The sequence below is a fragment of the Limulus polyphemus genome, unplaced genomic scaffold, assembly GCF_000517525.1.
Source record: "Limulus polyphemus unplaced genomic scaffold, Limulus_polyphemus-2.1.2 Scaffold1162, whole genome shotgun sequence".
In the NCBI taxonomy this organism is placed as follows: Eukaryota; Metazoa; Arthropoda; class Merostomata; order Xiphosura; family Limulidae; genus Limulus; species Limulus polyphemus.
The window spans coordinates 80,210-99,700 of NW_013666772.1; the positions used below are offsets into that span (position 1 = coordinate 80,210).

The window sequence follows — 19,491 nt, forward strand, 5'->3', positions numbered from 1 at the left end:
CTGATTACTGACTTGTAAAATATTAGTTGAAGGTACCTGTTATCTTCAACACTTATGAGAGAATGTTTCGATTTTGACAATGAAATACTTGGGAGGTTTGTATATATTCATGGAATTATAAAAGTAACAGAGAAAATAGTTTAAGTAAATTAAAACGGCACTTGTGCATATGTATATATATATATTTGAAACATTACAACTTTTGTAGGTGATCATGTGTGCTAACTTCTTAATCAGAGTAAATATATACAGTTAAACAGAATACAATGTTAAAATAATTGCACAATAAATAAAAAAACAAAGACCAGCCCTAAAAATACTACATGTTTCGGTGCACCACCATCTTCTGAAGTAAAAGTTAAAATTTGATCTTTTCGACATTTATAACTACACAATAACTTGCATACCTATATCTGGTCTCAGAGGTGGTGGGCAAAACAAGAGCGATTAAAATTAAGGTCAGCGTAGAACAAGGATAAGGGCCCCCAGTGGCACAGCAGTATGTCTGCGGACTTTCAACGCTAGAAACCGGGTTTCGATACCCGTGGTGGGCAGAGCACATATAGCCCATTCTGTAGCTTTGTGCTAAATTACAAACAAACATGGATAAGGATAATTCTATTTTAAGTCCACATGAGATAAAGACAAAAGTAATTCTGATTTATTGCCCAGATCCGACAAAAACAATAACGTCCAACGCTGTATACATAATAGACCATTCCGGATAGTAAGAACATTTATAGGGGAGAAAAGTCCCTAACTCATACCACCTTGTACAAGTTTTTGTACCACTTCTTGAGATAGGTTCGCTTTTCCAAGAGGTATCGGATATAGGACCACAGTGATGAGTTTATAGCTTTTAGCATATGCAATCTTTACCATAGTAAAAGGATTAGTACATGTATACAACCATTCAACATTCCTTGTTTAAACTTTTTATTGTGGTAATAACTATCCCTATTGCGTGTGTGTGTGTAAACACAGTTCTGTGAAGAATGTTGATCTAATGTATGAAAGGAAAAGTTTAGTCATTTATTACGGCATTCGCAATAAAAGAAACAAGATGTGGTGTAAAGTTAGACATAGATGAATGCTTTATTTACGGACGGAATAATACAATCGCGCAGTGGCTTAGCAGTAATATTGATTGCTTGTAAAGCTAAATTCATGGTTAAATCTCTGTTGTAGGAAAAGCACAACTTTGTGCTTAACAACAAACAAGTAGAATAATTGTATAACAAAACATAAAACACTGGCTAGTCGTTTAGTTGGCCTACTGTGTAATATTAAAGTTATAATAATATAGTTTGTTTGTTGTTTTTGAAGTTAAGCACAAAGCTACAAAATTGGCTATCTGTGCTCTGCCCACCACGGGTATCGAAACCCGGTTTCTAGCGTCGTAAGTCTGCAGACATACCGCTGTGCCACTGGGGGGCATATTAATATAGATGATTAAGCTTTTGTCATCATCAGTATATTTAAAATTAGAAAACAAAATTGTAAATATGAAATATATACCATAAGGAAGTGAAGTGTGTGGAATTTTCATATACGATAATTTTATTGTATGCAAACATAATTTATATAGGTTCCTCGTATCTAGAAATCGAAATACGCTGCCTATAATTTGCATAGAATTTTACTGAATGAAATGTAGTTTCTATTAGACACTTTTCGATGCATATTACGCTAGTAAAGATCAGTTTATTTTCTAAGTCGTTATAACTTATGTTGTATTGGCACGGTAATCAAAATGCTTGGGTAGGCTAATTACAATAATAAATATCTTAAGACGATAAAGGGTATTCAGCACGATATTATTCACATTGGCCAACGCTGGGAACAATTGTTTCATCAAGAATTACAGTCTAATGCAGTTTATGATTCATATAAAACTATGTTTTATTTATTCTTTGCACTCCTATTGAAGTAGAAACGGATGCCTACGTTTTTGAATAACGACAAAACATAAATAAATCAAGTCGTTACACAATCGTCATTTGTTGATGGCAATGCTCCACTTTATGAAAATATAAGTTCCAGCATTTTAAATAAATTGATGTTAGTTTTTCTTTCTATTGTCTTTTCGCAGATTATATTTTTATTTTTTCATTTTATTTTTTACAATACATTTAGTCTTATACTTACCTTTAAACTAAAATTACCGTACAAGATTAAAACATGAACCTAAATCAGTTTTGTGAAATTTATTCTAAATCTTATGCGTTTTTCTAATTTCATTAGGATTCCTAATAAATGACCCCTGGTGGTTCAGCGGCTAGTCTGAAAGCTTTAAAATATCAGAATTTGATAATCGAGGCAGGTGAAACTCAGTCTTATATTATTTATGAGAGAGATAATTTATATATTTTTGTAAGTTGGAAGTTATTGATTTCAGTGACCATGAAATACGGTTGCTTTTTTTCAACAAACGTAATATTATTTCACAGTATGTTTGTCTTGTAAATTTTTTGTATATATAATGGAGAAAAACAAGGATAAGTAAACGAATTAAATTTAAAACAAAAAAAAAAACCTTTCGCCCGTCCGAGGGCACTAAGTATTCTTCAACCTCCGGTGTGATCCTCGTTCAGGAAATACGTCTGTGGTGTGCATCTTAAAGTAGTACTAATAATATTTGTAATTATTAATATACTAAATTACTGTTTAAGTCTCCTAAGAGTAAGACTTAGCACTAATATGGATGTTATGGAAATTAATAAACTAGAAATAGTATTCGTAGTGCATGTTCAAACTTTCGCCTTAGCACTACTATTATTAGTACCAAAAAAAAGTAAAACTACTGGTAATAATATTATTATTAATAGTAATATAAATATAGCGCACTGTTACTGTTAAAACGAGACCAGAAATCAACTGGAAGTTGGAAAATAAGTACAAGTAATTTAACAATTACTATACTGTTGTATTGTGATGTACTTAAGCGGGCCTAACTCAGTAATTGCTATCTGACCACGTGTTTTTGTGTTACTTATTTTGATTAGCATGCTAATGGTTTTTTTTTAGTTCTTTTGTTTACATGACTGTGTTGTAGTTTAATTAATTGAAAGTGTGATGTGAATTATTGATCTTATGTTTACTGGATTTTTTTAAATTTTGCTTGCTATGTATATTGATACTGATAGTGTTTAATTCCAAATTGAAATATTTCATTATAAACAAAATTTTGTGCCTTATTTCATGCTTGTCTTTTAGTGCGTCTTCAAGATTCATCTCTGTAATTTGATATATTTAGTTGCTGTTATTGTACACACTTTTTAATGTTTTTTTGTACATCCTTTTTTTATAATAGTTTTTAGTGATATTTGTTTTTCATTTAAAACAGTCCTGATGTAGGGTTGAGGTGTACTAAATTTTCTTTCTTGTTAGGGTCTAACATGGTTTGTAATAGTTATTTTGGCATATTTGTATCAGTGTCACCTTTATTAAAAATGTGTACTTTTATTTTTTGTCTCCTTATTTATTTGTATTACTTCATATTTATTTTTTGTATAAACATAAAATGCAACACTGAGATAAGCCTTCACCAACTAAATTATTAAGACCTATTTAAAATGTAGTTCTTAGATCAATTAATAGCTTCAGGGAATTTGACATAGGTGTAATTTTGGCTTCAGTTTTTAATCATCAAACTTTTAGGTCATTCTTAATTGGTATTCACTTTCCACTGAACTAGTGATCGAGAAATGAACTATATATATATATGTCTGTGTGCAGGCACTGAATTTCTAAAGGTGTATTTGGAGTGGTTAATTTTATTGATCATGTTTTTGAAACAAAAATAGTTCTGTTTTCACAATGGGTTTGAAAAATAACCATCATCAACTGAACTTGCATGAACTCTTGATCATATTGTTCAACTGTTTCTTTATTTTCTGACCATGTGTAAAAGTGAATGATAATATGAAGTGAATAACTTTATTTTGAACATTATGCTCCACTTTTGGAGTGTTGGAAAGATATTCAGGAATTTATCCATTTATTAAGAAACCTTCAGGAAAATTATTTCTAACCAAATATTTGCTTCTGTTCTTTAACTCATTCTGAATTAAATCCCATATACTAGTGAGAATATAGGCTCAATATATTGGTATGTTATTAAAATTTTCTTTAAACTTCAAGTGTATAAAACTTTTAAAGACCTGAAAAAGTTAGCTTATGATATGCACTTACATCAAACTTTCCCCTCTTATTTATGACCAAAGTATCCAAAATGGTAAAGAATTCTTGTTCCAATTCAACAGTAAATTTAATATTCACATTTTCTATTTAAGTGCTCAACAAATTTAGTAATGTGATTAATTTCTTGAAAAACAGTTAAAGTATCATCCACGTATCTATTATGTAATAATAGTTTTAAACTACTGGGACACTTTTTTTCATAATAGTACCTGAAGATATTGGTCATGATTGGCTGTAAATGTTTGTATACAAGAGTTTAGAATAATTCAAATTCTCGATATCATATCACCAGAAATACATTCCAGCAGTTTTTAACTTGATCTCTGAGGAGAATTTGGCTCCTAAAATATAAACCTATCACAAATTTTATTCAACTTTTTAGTTCCAACTATTTTTTTATTTTATATTAGCTACTAAAGCCCCAAAAAATATTGAAATAGGCTATTCCAGTTGATTAGTTGAAATATACAGCAAAGAAAATATTTTTTTTAGGAATTTTAAATAGGTTAAAGAAAACAAAAACCTAAAATAATTACCATGATATTTGCTAAAACATGAACTGTTCCGAGGAAAAAAATCCTTGGCTATCTTAAATGTTACTCTGTTTTGTAAACAGACTTGAAGACAGTTATTTAATTTCCCAAAATATGCTAAGAAATATATAAATTCATGAAGCTTGAATAACAGTATAAGTGAGGGAAAAAAAACTAACATATATACATACATACATGTGTGTATACAAAAGTTTTTAGTTTTGAATTAAAAAACATTTGGATAGTTGTCCTTTCTGTATTGATAATATGAGTGCTTAAAAATAACATAAGAAATATTGAAATTTGGCATATTATGAATTTAAATAAAAGCCTAAAGCTAGTAAACCATGCAAATTACTGCTCTGCTTGTTGATATAGCCAATTATAACACTCAAGCTTTCATTGTAATTAACATCCTGTTCTAGTGTGTATTAATGAAATGGTATCTTATCTAAAAATTCTAAAATATTATGAACAACATTAGAGATTCGAAACTCACTTTCATTAACAAAATTGTAATTTAGTAGAAATTCATATAATCATTTATTTAATTTTGTTGAACATAAGATAAAGTTTTTCAGTGAAAATATTTCTCTAGCAAGAACATTATCCTACAACATCCTTAGTGTGGAATAGCTTATTAGGTGTTTTATTTAAATTTACTTGGTTTGAGTTTCATGTTTTATTTTAGCAGAATGATTTCCTTTATAGTATGTAAACTTCACTGATCTAAAGACAAGTGCCTGTTTTTGTAAGCATTAGATTTTCTCATTTTACTGTGTTACATAATTATAGATTAAAGATAATCAGTTATAACTTTTTTTTTCAGATTTGTCTGTATCTTATTTTACAGGGATTTGAATATTAAAGAAATAGTGGACTTGAAAGAAATGAAAAATGGCCATAACAGATTTTGTTGCATCCCTTCAAGATAACCCATATTTTGGTGCAGGTTTTGGTTTAGTTGGTGTTGGAGCTGGTGTAGCCTTCCTACGTAAAGCCTCACAGGTTGGAATGATTCTCTTTCGTCGTCACTATATGATGACTTTAGAAGTTCCGTGCCGTGACAAAAGTTACCAGTGGCTGTTGCAGTGGATCACATTAAATGCAAGAAATACCCAACACTTGAGTGTAGAGACAAGTTTCCAGCAGCATGAGACAGGGAAAATTAATACAGCTTTTGATTTTGTACCAAGTGTAGGAACTCATTTCTTCAAGTAAATGTGTTTAATATACTTTGATTAACAAAAAGTGCTTATTACCTGGTCTTAAGTATTCCTTCAGTAGTTTTGTTTATTATTAACTGACAGCTTTTGAAACAAAGATCGAAGTATCTCCCATAAAAAAAAGTGTTCAAATTAGATTATTAAATATCATTTGCTTTATTCCAGCTTCTTCTCAAAGACATAACTGCATTAGTTCACATAATCACTCACCAGTCTGGTATTAGATATATTGTAACAGTATTATGTACACTACTCACAGTTCGTTATTTGCCTTTTTATTGAAACAGAAAATCTCAAAAATACTATCCTTTCATTGTGGATCTTCCAGAATTAGGACAATATTTAAATATCGTGGACCAATCCAGGATTTCTGAAAAGTTAGATGTAGTAAGGAACCTTTTGTGAAAACTAAACATATATTATGCTCATATTCGAGAATTTGGGCACAAGTAATGATTTACAGTTGGACAAACAACATGGTTTCCCAAAAACCCAATTCCTAACTAAAATGTTTATAAAAAAAAAAACCTTGAAAACAAATAATTCAGTATGTTATTTATTAACTGTGGAAAATCAAGATGTAATAGCTTTGTCAGTCAAAAGGAAAGACATCCAAAGCCCCATTGGATAAAACTATGGAAATTTCTTGCACATGCCTTCAGTAGAAGTCTAGGGGCCTTCTGTATCGCTTCCAAGTTTGAGAGTCTAGTAATAATCATGTAAGAATCTGTCAAACAAAGCAGTAGAAACTTATGCCTAAGTCTCCTCTGCCTTGTCACAATTTCTTCCATAGATGGAGTTCTAACGGGAAATGGTAGACAGTGATTCCACTTGTTCTTGATCAGGCTTGCCCTTGTCTCTATTTCTTAATTATTTTCTAGTGAAGTCAGTTCTGGCATTAATTTATACACCTGGTAAATGGACACTTGATGGGTGGCTCTCAATGCTTAGCAGACCACTGGGACTCCTTTTTCCCAAAGGCTGAGGAAGGTGTCAGAGACATTCTCAGTTTTTGTACTGCCCACAAGTTTGGCTCTCCCAGCTGTGTTATATCTGCTGACTTCTCTGCATCTGGTGCCAGTATGTTCAGGATGGGCTTGGGTTCCACTGGCGATCCAGCTGATCAACATGAGCCCTTTTTTCCTCACTGAATCTTTCTTTTAGCAATGCATGAAAGCTAATTCAGTACAACTGGCACCAATTAAAAGTAAGAAGTAGTCTTATTTATCTTTGCATTTTTCATGCTAAGATACTAAAAATAGAATAATTAAATAGAAATGAAACATATCTGTTTGGAGCAAAATGAAGAAGCAAAAAAGTCAATAATTGTTAAATTTGTCAGCTAACTGTAGGACTAGGGTAGATGCTGGTATTGTATATTTCTGTATTTTGACTATTTACTAGTGTAGCAATTTTTAAGTAGCTTCAAAATGATTTATATGTGAATTTGTTAAAATATTCTCATTCCTTAGCTATAAATTGATTAGTTATAAAATAGATTAAAATAAAATTCTGGCTTATATAATGTCAAAAACACATTTAATTAGTAGAAAAAGTTTTTGAAAGGCAAAATCTGACATCTTTTAAGGGCTGAATTTCTTCCTAAAAATTGTCTTTAATATTTTTATTTGATAAATGCTAATTCCACATGACACCTTGAAATGTTAATCCAAAATGAAAGTATAAATTCAACTAACAATTAAAAAAAAAGGAAATGATACAGAGGAAATGATAACCTTCACAATTATAAAATGTAATTATAAGTTTGCATTAAAACTAGAAATTAGAAGACTACAAGTAGTGGGGTTTGGAAGGTATTGAAGCAGATTCTTTTGTTGATTACATAATACGCATATTTACACAACCTTTGGATTTTATTATGTTCAGCACCCCAAACTTGAAAATCATTCCAGTATTTATGGTAGAGTAAATACTGAAATTTTATTCATGATGTTAGTAAAACACATAGGTTCAAGAAGTCTTGATAGAAATGAATAAAAACCCTATAACCCGAGTGCTTTCGAAAGGTGGACCTTTCTTCTTCAGGGACAAATTGGGAATGGTGGTGTAATCAAATTAGTGATATATGTAAAGGGAGTTTAGTGATATCATGAAGGTCATCTAGTTTTCCAGGAAATTTTTAGTCTGTTTCTCTGTTGTAAGCATCTCATTTCCGGTACAGTGTAGCCAATGTCGAGAGTGTATGTAAAAAGGTGTGAGGGCTTTTAATTTACTTTAGAAATGGATAAATATATATGTATACTGAAATTTTATAATACTCTTAACAAAAAACACATACAACAACTGTACAAGTGTAAATGCTAAACTATATATTTTCGTGGTTGTGTTAGGATCATTAAAATTGTTACAAGTGATATGATGCATCTAAAATCATGTTGTTTTTTTATATGTACATACCCATGAGTTTTGCTTTCCACAGCATATGATATACAATTTTATATTTTGTATGTGTGATACTGAATAAATTAATGAAATAGTTCGTTTGTTTGCATTAGTTCCATGTAAGGTTGGTAATCAACTTTAATATTCAGATGAAAGTCTTAATTACTGTGTTTTCTTATCCACTTTAAGTTAAGATTCTGAGAAGGTGAAATAACAATGTGTTAAATATCATCTTGCTATATGTACTTTATTCATAATGTTATAGGTATAAAAATACATGGATCAGAGTGGAAAGGAATCGAGAACAGCATACATTAGACCTACACATGGGTGTGCCCTGGGAGACAGTTACCTTGACAGCAATAGGGAGAAATAAAAATCTTTATTTTTATATTCTTGATGAAGGTATGTACACCTTAGTTATATTGTCAATGTATAATAATATTTCAAAAAGTTTTTTTTTCATTTTAAGGTTTCAATGTATCTATGCAAGTGTGCCTTTATTTCCTTCACGTTTTAATTTATTCCATAAATAATGGATTTGGTTAAGATAATTTTATTTGCTTGAAGAGTCAAGCAACATTTATGCACATGCAGTGTTTCAAAAAAGAAAGTGAAAATGGTTTAATTATCATGATATATTGAACTTAGTATAATTGTGTTTCAGATATGTATGTTTTACATTTTATCAGAAATTTAGATGTAAAGTTTCTATTTCCAGTGATGTATTAAACAAGAATATTTACTAATATTTGTGTGCTCAAAGGTTGTAATTCTAATAATTTTTGTTGTTTAAGTTTCACAATAAAAAGATATATACCATATTTAAAAACTTTTAAGGACTTTAGACTACAGATAGGAAGCCTATTGAGTGCCAGTTGTTTGTATCCAGTCCTGTGGTAACACATGACCTCCCACATAATGTCAAGGTTCAAGTAGGATCAAAACTAGGGGTTTCACTATTTGATATTTATTTAACTGGTTATTCATCATTCTTGTTTGATTTATAACTGATTAACTGTTTTTTTAGAGTATACGAGTTTAAGAACTGCCTGTGTCATTTTGTGGAGCTGACACAGGTCACAGGGTTAGTTACATCCATATTTTCCTGTGCGTTGAGTTTTGTACATTCACTCATACATTAAATCAGTGCCCTATTTTGGAACAAAATATATGAAATAAGCCTTAGCTCACATGTTTAGAATTAGACAGGAAGTAAAAACCTTGTTTATGCTTTCTTTATGTATTTCCTTATGTGTTATAAGGCATATCAAGTTCTTTTGTATCCATTATTTGTCACATGTGGTATGGCCAAATGTACACCCTTCAACTACAATCAAATTTTATACAAAAACATGCATTGGCGTAAAATAAAACAAGAAACAACAGTTTTAACTAGCAGTTAAGAAATTTTAAGTGTTTAGGGTATCAAATTGAACTGTAACTTGTAAAACAAGTTAAAGTTCAATTTAAGGCCTTAATCAAAACCAGAACCATTTTCTAAGCTATTGCATTCTTTTGTGCTGTGATTAATAGTTATTGCTTTCTAATGCAGTGCTCTTTATATTCTCTCTCTATATATAGTTTTATGCCTCTCATTGTGTGGCTATGTAGTAAAGCCTAAAGGCTCATTGATTGTCATCTAACAGTCATTGAAATAATACATGAGGATCTCACTAACTGATTAAATTTGACTGATATCATTTTCAGCGTTCCAGTGGAATGTATTACTAATAACAGTGTTAGTCAATTCAGAGTATTAGTCATTTTGGTTTTAACCTTTTAAGGCTGATGCTGGTCAAGTTCATCTTCCAGATAGCCTTATATGTCCAGAAGATCTTATATCAACATGTTAACCTCTTTGATATTTTAATTTTTTATATGAATTTTTCTAAGTTACTGCTGTAATGCTCTGTGCTTAGTTTTTTATATTTTTCTTTGCAGCTAGATGAGAATATTTTCTGTACACATCTTTTTTTGCTCATCCCCACCATGTCTTATGGAAGGGGGAGGGGGCTCCAGTTTCAAATAGAATTTCGGTTTATAAATCCATAAATTGTTTACTTTCAGGTAATGTGAAATTTAAATATTTGTGCTGCATACTGTTTAATGCAAAATAGATATATGGAATTGAACTTTATCAATTTATGTAAGTATGTATGGATGGATATATATATATATACTTAACTAATTTAGATCTTTGTTGGAACAATACCATTATTTCTGGAGGAAATATCACACAAATCTGTTGAAGTAACCATTACTAACATGATAATTTGTGAATTTAGAGGATTTGAAATCCATTATAGCTATAAATCTTTTCATTCTGGACAGTAAATCTCTGGTGTATTTTCATTGTAGAAATAAGTTATTCTTAAAGCCTTCTGAAACATTTTGTGGTGTTTGCATCACAAGAATGAACTTTCAAAATGATATTTCAGAAGCAGAAGAAAGTTATTTTTTTTCCACGCTTTTTTGAAATAAATAATGCTTTGCTTTTTCTTCATCCTTGAAATTTTTAATGTACAATTGATTTTGTTTATATAAACTATGTAAATTTCTGTTCAAGTTAATTGCTTGTTACTTGCATGAAACACATTAAGGACATAAACTGCAAGCCAAAAGAAGAAAGAAAAAAAATGAGACAAACACCTACAAGAAAGTTGCCTAAGTAATGTTTCAATTATGGATACTTAAGCAATACTAATCTTGTACAATATGATCACAAATTCTAAATGGAAGTCATATACAAGAATAAATTGAATTCATTCTTTGGATTATACATAAATGTTTAAGTTTTATTCCATAGTTTATTTTAAGAATGAAAGGTTCAGCACCTTAGTGTCAAAAATATTTTTAAAACTAATTTGCATTTTAATAAGCTACAGTAAACCATTATAGTAAGGGCTAGTATAAATTTTATTGCTACTGATGAAGAATTTTTTGTCAGCTAGAAAGTTAGCCCTTAAAAAACAAGAGGGAAAGACCATTATGTATACAGCAGTGGGCTCCGAGTGGAGGCAGTTTGGGCATCCTCGTAAACGACGACCTTTGACTTCAGTGATCTTGGATAATGGTATTTCAGAACGAATTTACTCAGATGTAAACGAATTTATTAAAGGACCTCAGTGGTATACTGAACGAGGTAATTCATATTTTGAAATTCAGAATGCTCCTAAAATTTATTTAATACTTACTATAAGTTTTGTTTTCTCAGATACTGTTCATGTAATATATACATAAAATACCAAAATATGTTTTTAAGATGTATGTAGTGAACAGCATTAAACATCTAGGAAGTACAAGTTTCTTCAGTGATATTTGATACTGCTGTGTAACAGTCGTTTGTGAAAGAAAGTTTCAATTTTAGAGTTTGTTCATGCATGTTCATTTTAACAAACTTTTAAATTATACTCATATATTATACATTAATATCTTCTGCTAGCCACGTCTATTTTTGTGCTAGACATGTCGTTTGAGATTTGAATATCAGCTGTTTTGATATATCATCTTTATTTACTAAAATACTTTAAAAAGTGAGTTTCTTGTGCTTATAATAATGGGTGATATATTGAAATTTTTTATTTTTTTGCACTTTCATTTATTACCTGTTTCACTGCCATAATTACATATATGCCCCCATCTAGAGCACTGCAAGGGAATTTGTAATTTTCTACCACTATTTAAGAAAGGGTATTCTGTTTCAATTCTTAAGGTTTTACCAATTTTGAGTTTCAGATAAGGAATGAAATATTAAAAGATGAGTCCTTTTGTTTTTATTCTCTAAGTAAAATTAAAAATAAACCTTGCAGAGCATTGTTTACCTATGAATATCGCAGTGAAAGAGTTAAGGGAATATTATCTTTTTTTGTTGGTTTTGTATGTAATTTTTGTTTTGATTTGTACCAGAAGGTATACAGTAGAAAGAGCCCATGATGCTTGGAAATGAAAAATAGGTTGAGTTTAAAGTGTTATTTGAACTTTTATTGATTTAAAAACTTGAAAGTTTCATTTCAAGGTTTTGTGTTGTTTAAACTATGGGTTCCTAAATTTTCTGAGCACAAAGTCACTTCAGAAAATGTTGCATCTTGACTGCAGCCCCACACTAATTGAATGCATAGCTACTGAGTAAGAGTATTGTGTATTTGCTACATCCCTCTCCCCCTTCCACTTTTCTGTGGCCATCAGGGAGTCTGCATCCCCAATTTGGGAACCTCTGGTGTGAACTTTCTTTCATATTTTTTATAAGTTGAGAGAAAAAAAACATTGAACCAAAATTAAAGAAATAAAAGAGAAAATATTTACTATTAAGTGTTTTAGTATTTGACACTCTTTATAATAAAAAGAGTTGTTTTTGATTAATTAACATTTTCAGTAGTTTCATAATGGTTTTTAAAACAGTGTTGGTAACCAAACTTTTGAATTATGTTGTGATATTAGGTCTATAAACTTTAAACTTAGTGAAACTTTGCATTTGTAATTATAATTGTATTGTTATAAAGCACCAATACACTTCTTCTATTGTATTTGATTATAAAAGTAAACATTCTGTATTGAAACTAGCTTCTTGGGTTTCATAATGATTTAAATCTTCACTTCTAATGTAGTTTACTGATAAATTTTAATTTAGTGTCAGTCTTTTTATTTATTTTTTTGTCAGTGCTCAGCTGTTTCTGTCAAAGTAATTTTGCCCTCTGGTGGCTCAGAAGTAAGTGTGAAGACATATAACATTAAAATTTGGGGGTTGATCTCAGCATTGGGCACAGCACAGATACCCCCATTGTACAGCTCTACATTTAAGACAAGCAAAATAATTTGACAAATTCCAAGCTGATTTTGAGTATCCCACTAGTGTTTTTATTTGAAAGAAAGGAATGTAAGAAAATTAAATTTTGAAGAACTTCTGACATAACTCCAACCTTAAACTGTATTTTTGTAGACAACTGTACACTAACTTTTATTTTATCACAATCAATGAAATTCATGGGGTTGGATGGAAGAACAATTTTAAATATATTAATAAGCATGATTTATGTACAAGGAATGAAGTTATTAAAATATTTCAGAAAAGCTAAGAAAAACAAATTTACATGGATTCCATGTCAAATTCATTTTTTTATTCTAATAATTTATAAAAAAAAAATACAAATTATTAGAATAAAATATTATTATCTGATACCTGAGTAATTTATAATTTTACTGAACTTTCATCAAATATTTTTAATAATGTAAATTTTCCTTACTACATTTGAAGTCTGAATACACTGTTCATTGAAATAAAAGTTAGGAGTGTAAGGTAAAAATCTGTGATAAGTAACATTTTATCAGTTTAATAAATGGCATTAACTGAAAATTTTTAACTCAGTTGGAGCTGTATTACATACTTGTGGGTGGCCAAATTTACTTAGTAAATAAAGTTGTGATTAGTGACAGGTATGTAGATTGTTATAACCTTAACTCATGATATACGAGATCTATATAAATTTAGTAATTAGTATGGAAGAAGCTTAGAACATTTTAAACTTATTTCTAACTGTTTTGAAATCTGTTTTTCTGAAATATAATTTCAACTTTTCATAATGAATTTTTAGCAGAAACATGCATTCAGCTTTTAAAGATGATGCAGTATCTTAAGTCTGTACATGACAAAAGATATTCATTTCATGAGAAAGAAAATATATTAGTATTCTTTATAGCTTAGAGACAGAATACTGAAAAGTATGTTGAAATACTTCATAATAAGACTTGTATGGAGGATTCATTTTGTTATATTGCTAACTAATTAAATAACTTGTGAAAATCACGTTAAAAATGTATGCAATGTATTTTAGTTGTCAGCATATTAATAAATTAATTCACGTAGAAATGTTATTCACTGTGTCTGCAGAGAGCTTGAAATATTCAAAAGTTATATTTTGTTTGTTAGTGTGTGCATGTCTGTGCGCACTAACAAACACACAAAAGGAGGGAAATTATTATAGAATCTTACTAGTTGTTAGTTTTTTGTGATAAAAGTGATCTAAAGATGTTAATTCTTAATATTATTAAAATTTGCTGTATCTGACAGGCATACCATATAGAAGAGGATATCTCTTGTATGGGCCACCTGGATGTGGGAAAAGCAGCTTTATGTGAGTTTTGGATGTAAGAAGTGTAAAGTGGGTTAATTGAAAAACAATCTTAAAAACAAATATAATTTGGAGTGAAAAATATTTCACTGATTACATGTATGAATTTGGACAAAATATATTTCTTTAAATATAATCTCTGTTAATGCATCCATCATGTGATTCTGTAACTACAATAAAAAAGTGTTCATTAATGATATACAGGCCTCAAAATTGCATTTGGTCAATACATGTTTACTTATGTAAAATATTATCATTGTTCAAAATAAAACCAGAATATCAGAAAAGGAGACTGTTTGATCTTACCATTAGAACACAAAAATTTAAGATTTATTTTATTAAGTGTAAGTTATTGCAGATTACCTGTAACTTAGAAATGATTGTTATTTCACAGTTCTTTGTAAAGACATAAGATGAGTTTGACTACAGTTTCAAGGCTTGATTTTGTCTTGACTCTGTTTTACTTGTCTTTGTTATCATCTGAGGAATAGGAGTAGAAGCATTCTCAAGTTTCCATATTCCAAGACATTTCAGCTATTGTTCACAACCAAAAACTTTTACCTCACCTATTCATCAGCTTCCCTGTTTAAGTAATTCAAAATGCTTTGCGCACTATAGAAGTTACATTCTAGTTTTTAACCTAAAGATGCGTGTGTGTCAATGATTATTCAACTTAAGAATTCTCATAGTAAGATTTTAGAGTTAATAAAATGAACTAGTAGCAAGACTTGTAATACAAAGGTCTCGTGAAAATTGTTTGTCAAGGGTCAGAGATCAACAAGTTTTCAGTTACCTTTGTCTTCATAATAGATTTTTTAGTTAAGAAAATTATTATTATTAGTATGGACTTAACTTTCATGATAACAGAAGTAATAATAGTTTTAAAAAAATTGGGTTTTCCAGTGGCATTTTTACTTCTGTTTAAACAAAGTTATGCATAATGGAAATTTGTTTTGGGATTTTCATTACATTAATTATTATTCAAAAAAAAATATTATTCAAGAAGATTGTTGTAGAGGAGTATTTAAGTGTTCTGGAATATTTATCATGATTATTTTAGAAGGTTGGTTAGAATTTTTTATTATAATATTTTGATAATGCACATTTATTATATAAAGATTTTTTAAATATTTATAGCCACTTATTAGTCCCAATATATTTAACTCTGATATTCAAAACTTGGATATTTTAGCACTGCCTTAGCTGGAGAACTAGAATACAGCATCTGTGTGTTGAACCTCAGTGAGAGGGGTCTCTCAGATGATCGTTTGAATCACTTGATGAGCGTAGCCCCACAACAGAGTTTAATACTCCTTGAAGACATTGATGCAGCATTTGTTAGCAGAGAGGACAATGCTAAATGTAATTAATATATATCCTTTTGTAAAACATCCTTGGAAAAACTAGATACTTTTTATCAATTGAATTATGTAAAGCAATTGATAAATCTATTCTTAAATATTATATTGCACGGATACAATCTGTGATATTAAAATCTGAGATTTCAAAATTATTAAGTTCCTTTTTTTACCCATTTGTTTAATGATAAACCCTTCGAGCATGGGTGGGAGTCAAAGTACACATTCTATGACCTTTTACAGAGTGCCGTTCAATGTAGTATTATGTGTGTCATGTAAGAGTAATTGAACTATTCACTTTTCCCTACATTGCTGATTGTGCAACACTTTACGATAGAGGACAGTAAATACTGGTACAGTATACAGGGATACTGAAAAAACTAGATATGCATCTTGGACATTCCATACGTTATGAAAATGCAATATAGAAACAGTACAATGGACAAAAATGTATTTATGTTTCACATGAATATCACCTTGTACTCCAATTTGTCAGACTGATGCCGTCCATTCACTGACATATCTTAAGTACAACAACTACTGTAAATAATCTAATATTTTGTTTACAACAGACTTATAGATTTCACTAAAATGTAATAGTAAATTTAGAATTATAATCAACATTTTTTCTTCAAAGGAGGGACCCTGTATACATTCAGATAATGCTTATCTTTATTGTCACAGATTTTTGTTGAGCTGTTGTTTAATATTTCTCACATAAAGTAAAATTTTGTTGAAGCTTCTTATGAACAAAAATCATTGGTGAGAAACATATTAATTAACCTGAAGTTAAGCCTTCAGTTAATTCCCCTTTATTTATTTTAAAAACCTTTCAAAAGGTCTTTGCTTGATGAAAATTTTTAACAGTGCTCAAAAGTGTATTTAATCTGAAAATTAAACTTCATTTTATTTACATTTAATGTGGTACTAAAACTACATCTAGTGAAAAGTTTGAAAAGTTTTTTTTGTTATTGCTACGATTTAAACATCAGTCCTTTAAAAAAGTTGTTAATTTTTTTGGTAGATGCTACAGATGTAAAAAGTGTTATTATTTTGTTAACTGTTTTGGTTGTAAAATTCATTCATTAGTTCATATCCTGTTTTAATCTATTTCAGCAACAGCTTAGTTGTAATTTGTCAGAAAAGTAGATTTTACAAAATAACGTGAACACACAACTTAAGATAATAAAATTAATCTTTGTTATACTGTACTGCTAGGATTTGAACATTATGTATCTATGTATATATATCATATTTGTGTGTAGGTGGGTGGATGGATGTACATATACTAATACAACTTTTCGTTTTGTAACACTAGTGAAAGTGGCCTACGAGGGACTGAACAGAGTAACATTTAGTGGACTGTTAAACATGTTAGATGGAGTTGCTTCAGCAGAAGCAAGGATTCTCTTTATGACAACAAACTACTTAGAAAGGTAATCTTGTGTTACTGTTAACTATGCATACGTGGAATTCTTAGTTTTCATGAATTGGATCTAAATCTTTTCATAGCATATATTAACCAAAGATTTACTTTAAATATAATACTATTGAAAAATAAATTGTAAAATTGCACCATGTGGCCTTTCCTTCTTACATTTATTTAATTATTTGTGTAGATGAATGTTATTTAATATTTTAATATTTTATAGCCCACATGGGAAAATAGGCTAGTAAAATTTTATACACAGGGTTTTTAAACCAGTTATCTGACACCTTATTGTCAAGTTAATTATCAAGTGACACTTTAGTGCCAGATATTTTATCAGCATTCTTTCTTATTGAAGTGACATATTATCAAATATTTGTAACAGAAGTGGAAATTTTCAATAAAATACTGTATGAAACCTTATTGACATGACATATGATTAAAAATATCAATAAACATTTTTCATCAGAAAAAGTAGGCAAATATTTAGTAGTTTTTGAGAAGAATTAAAGTTTATGCTAAACCAAAAAAAAATGATTGATTGAATGTTAAAATAAGTACATAAAAACTGTTATTCATTAATAATTTTATGGAAAATAGTTTGACGAAGTTGTCTGTGTTATACTTTATAGTTTTTGATAAAAATTAAGGCTTATGTAAAAAACAAATTGATTAATGAAGTATTAATATAAGTACACTTAGAACTTCAATCCATAATAATTCTTGTTGAAAATGAACTTTTTTTGGACAAAACTACTAGGTGATAAAATGTTACATTTGTCAACATTTCATCTAATATAGTTTAATTTTTTTTTACTGTCATCCCATACTAGAGCACAAAAATTATTTAGACAAAATAAATGTTCCTTCTTTTTTTGAATTTATTTTTGATTGGATTTATAACAATCATTTTCGGGAAGGATAATTATCTACAAACCACAACCAAATGTTAAGCTCATGTATGTGTTTTCTGCTTAAAATTTTTAAGTAACAAAGTAGCATAGTCTTGTGATATGTATGGGAAACAGTAAAGTAAGTAATGCTGTTATTTCATTCACAGTTATGTACAGTATGTCTTTCTTTCAGGTTTTTGTTTTTTTCCCCCGGGAATTTAGTGTGTACTTTAATAAAAAATACATATTACATTATATCTTCAGATTGGATCCAGCACTCATTCGCCCTGGACGAGTTGACATGAAGGAGTATATTGGTTATGCTTCAGGTAGGCAGTTAAAACACATGTACCAGAGGTTTTATCCTGAACAGCCAGAAGAAAAAGCTGAAGAGTTTGTCCAGGCTGTTCAAAAGCATGGAAAAGAAGTCAGTATGGCATTGGTTCAGGGGTACTTTATGTTTTATAAGAATGATCCTTATGGTGTGATTGAAAACACCAATTTGATGTGGAAATTATGACATTATTGCTTTGTGTATTAGGTATAATGTTGTAGAATGTATTTATATTAATAAAAACTTATTTTTTATTTCTTGAATCCGAAGAATACATTTGTCTTTGGAATATTTTTTTTCTCTATAAACTGCTGCTGATTTTGAAAAGTACTAATGGTTTGTTGAACGTTTAAACTCGTAATTTCTTGAAATATAAATTTTTTAATAAATTGTATTTCTTGTTTTGTTTTTATCATATCCTCATTTCTTTTCTGGTTCCAAAACTATTTTGACCCATAGTTATATTCCATGGCAAGAAGTTACTGCTGGAACTTTGTTAATATAATAAAATAATACAAACTGTCACTGTAAAAATTGACTTTCTAGTGAAATCCAAAATACTTAATACAAAATTGCATTTAATTTTTAGGTGTGGTAATACAACATAGACAAGTCACTGTTGGTATAAAAATTGATTTTTCTAGTGTAGTAAAAATAATCTCTGTAGGATTACAATTAGGTTATTTATCTTTTTTATTTAATATCAATTTTGATAAGTGTTAATTCAAGCAATAAAGAATCACAAACAATTCATAATTATATCAAGATGAGTGTTTATATAATTAATTCACAGTTAAACTTTTAGTATCTGATTTTTAAATATCAAGTACTTATAATTATCCAGCAAATTAATTTTGATATAGCCCCCCAGTGGCACAGCGGTATGTCTTGTGGACATACAAAGCTACAAACCGTGTTTCGATACCCATGGTGGGCAGAGCACAGATAGCCCTTGTGTAGCTTTGTGCATAATTAAAAATAAAA

At 29.6% G+C, this 19,491-nt stretch overlaps 1 protein-coding gene across 3 annotated transcripts; it reads left to right on the forward strand.

Moving 5' to 3' along the window:
• The first annotated feature begins 2,432 nt into the window (after positions 1-2,432).
• On the forward strand, positions 2,433-18,770 carry LOC106462422 (mitochondrial chaperone BCS1-like). Of its 3 annotated transcripts, none has more exons than XM_022389693.1 (8): positions 2,433-2,449; positions 5,590-5,953; positions 8,631-8,770; positions 11,316-11,510; positions 14,433-14,496; positions 15,686-15,855; positions 17,170-17,287; positions 18,438-18,770. In XM_022389693.1, exons 2-8 carry the CDS (start codon positions 5,634-5,636, stop codon positions 18,691-18,693), a joined length of 1,263 nt encoding a protein of 420 aa, XP_022245401.1. In that variant the 5' UTR covers positions 2,433-2,449; positions 5,590-5,633; the 3' UTR covers positions 18,694-18,770. The 3 variants fall into 3 exon arrangements, with proteins under 3 accessions (XP_022245401.1, XP_022245400.1, XP_013777802.1); XM_022389692.1 differs by lacking the exon at positions 2,433-2,449 and adding an exon at positions 2,477-2,901 and having other exon boundaries at positions 5,566-5,953; XM_013922348.2 differs by lacking the exon at positions 2,433-2,449 and adding an exon at positions 2,477-2,608 and having other exon boundaries at positions 5,566-5,953.
• The last annotated feature ends 721 nt before the right edge of the window (positions 18,771-19,491 follow it).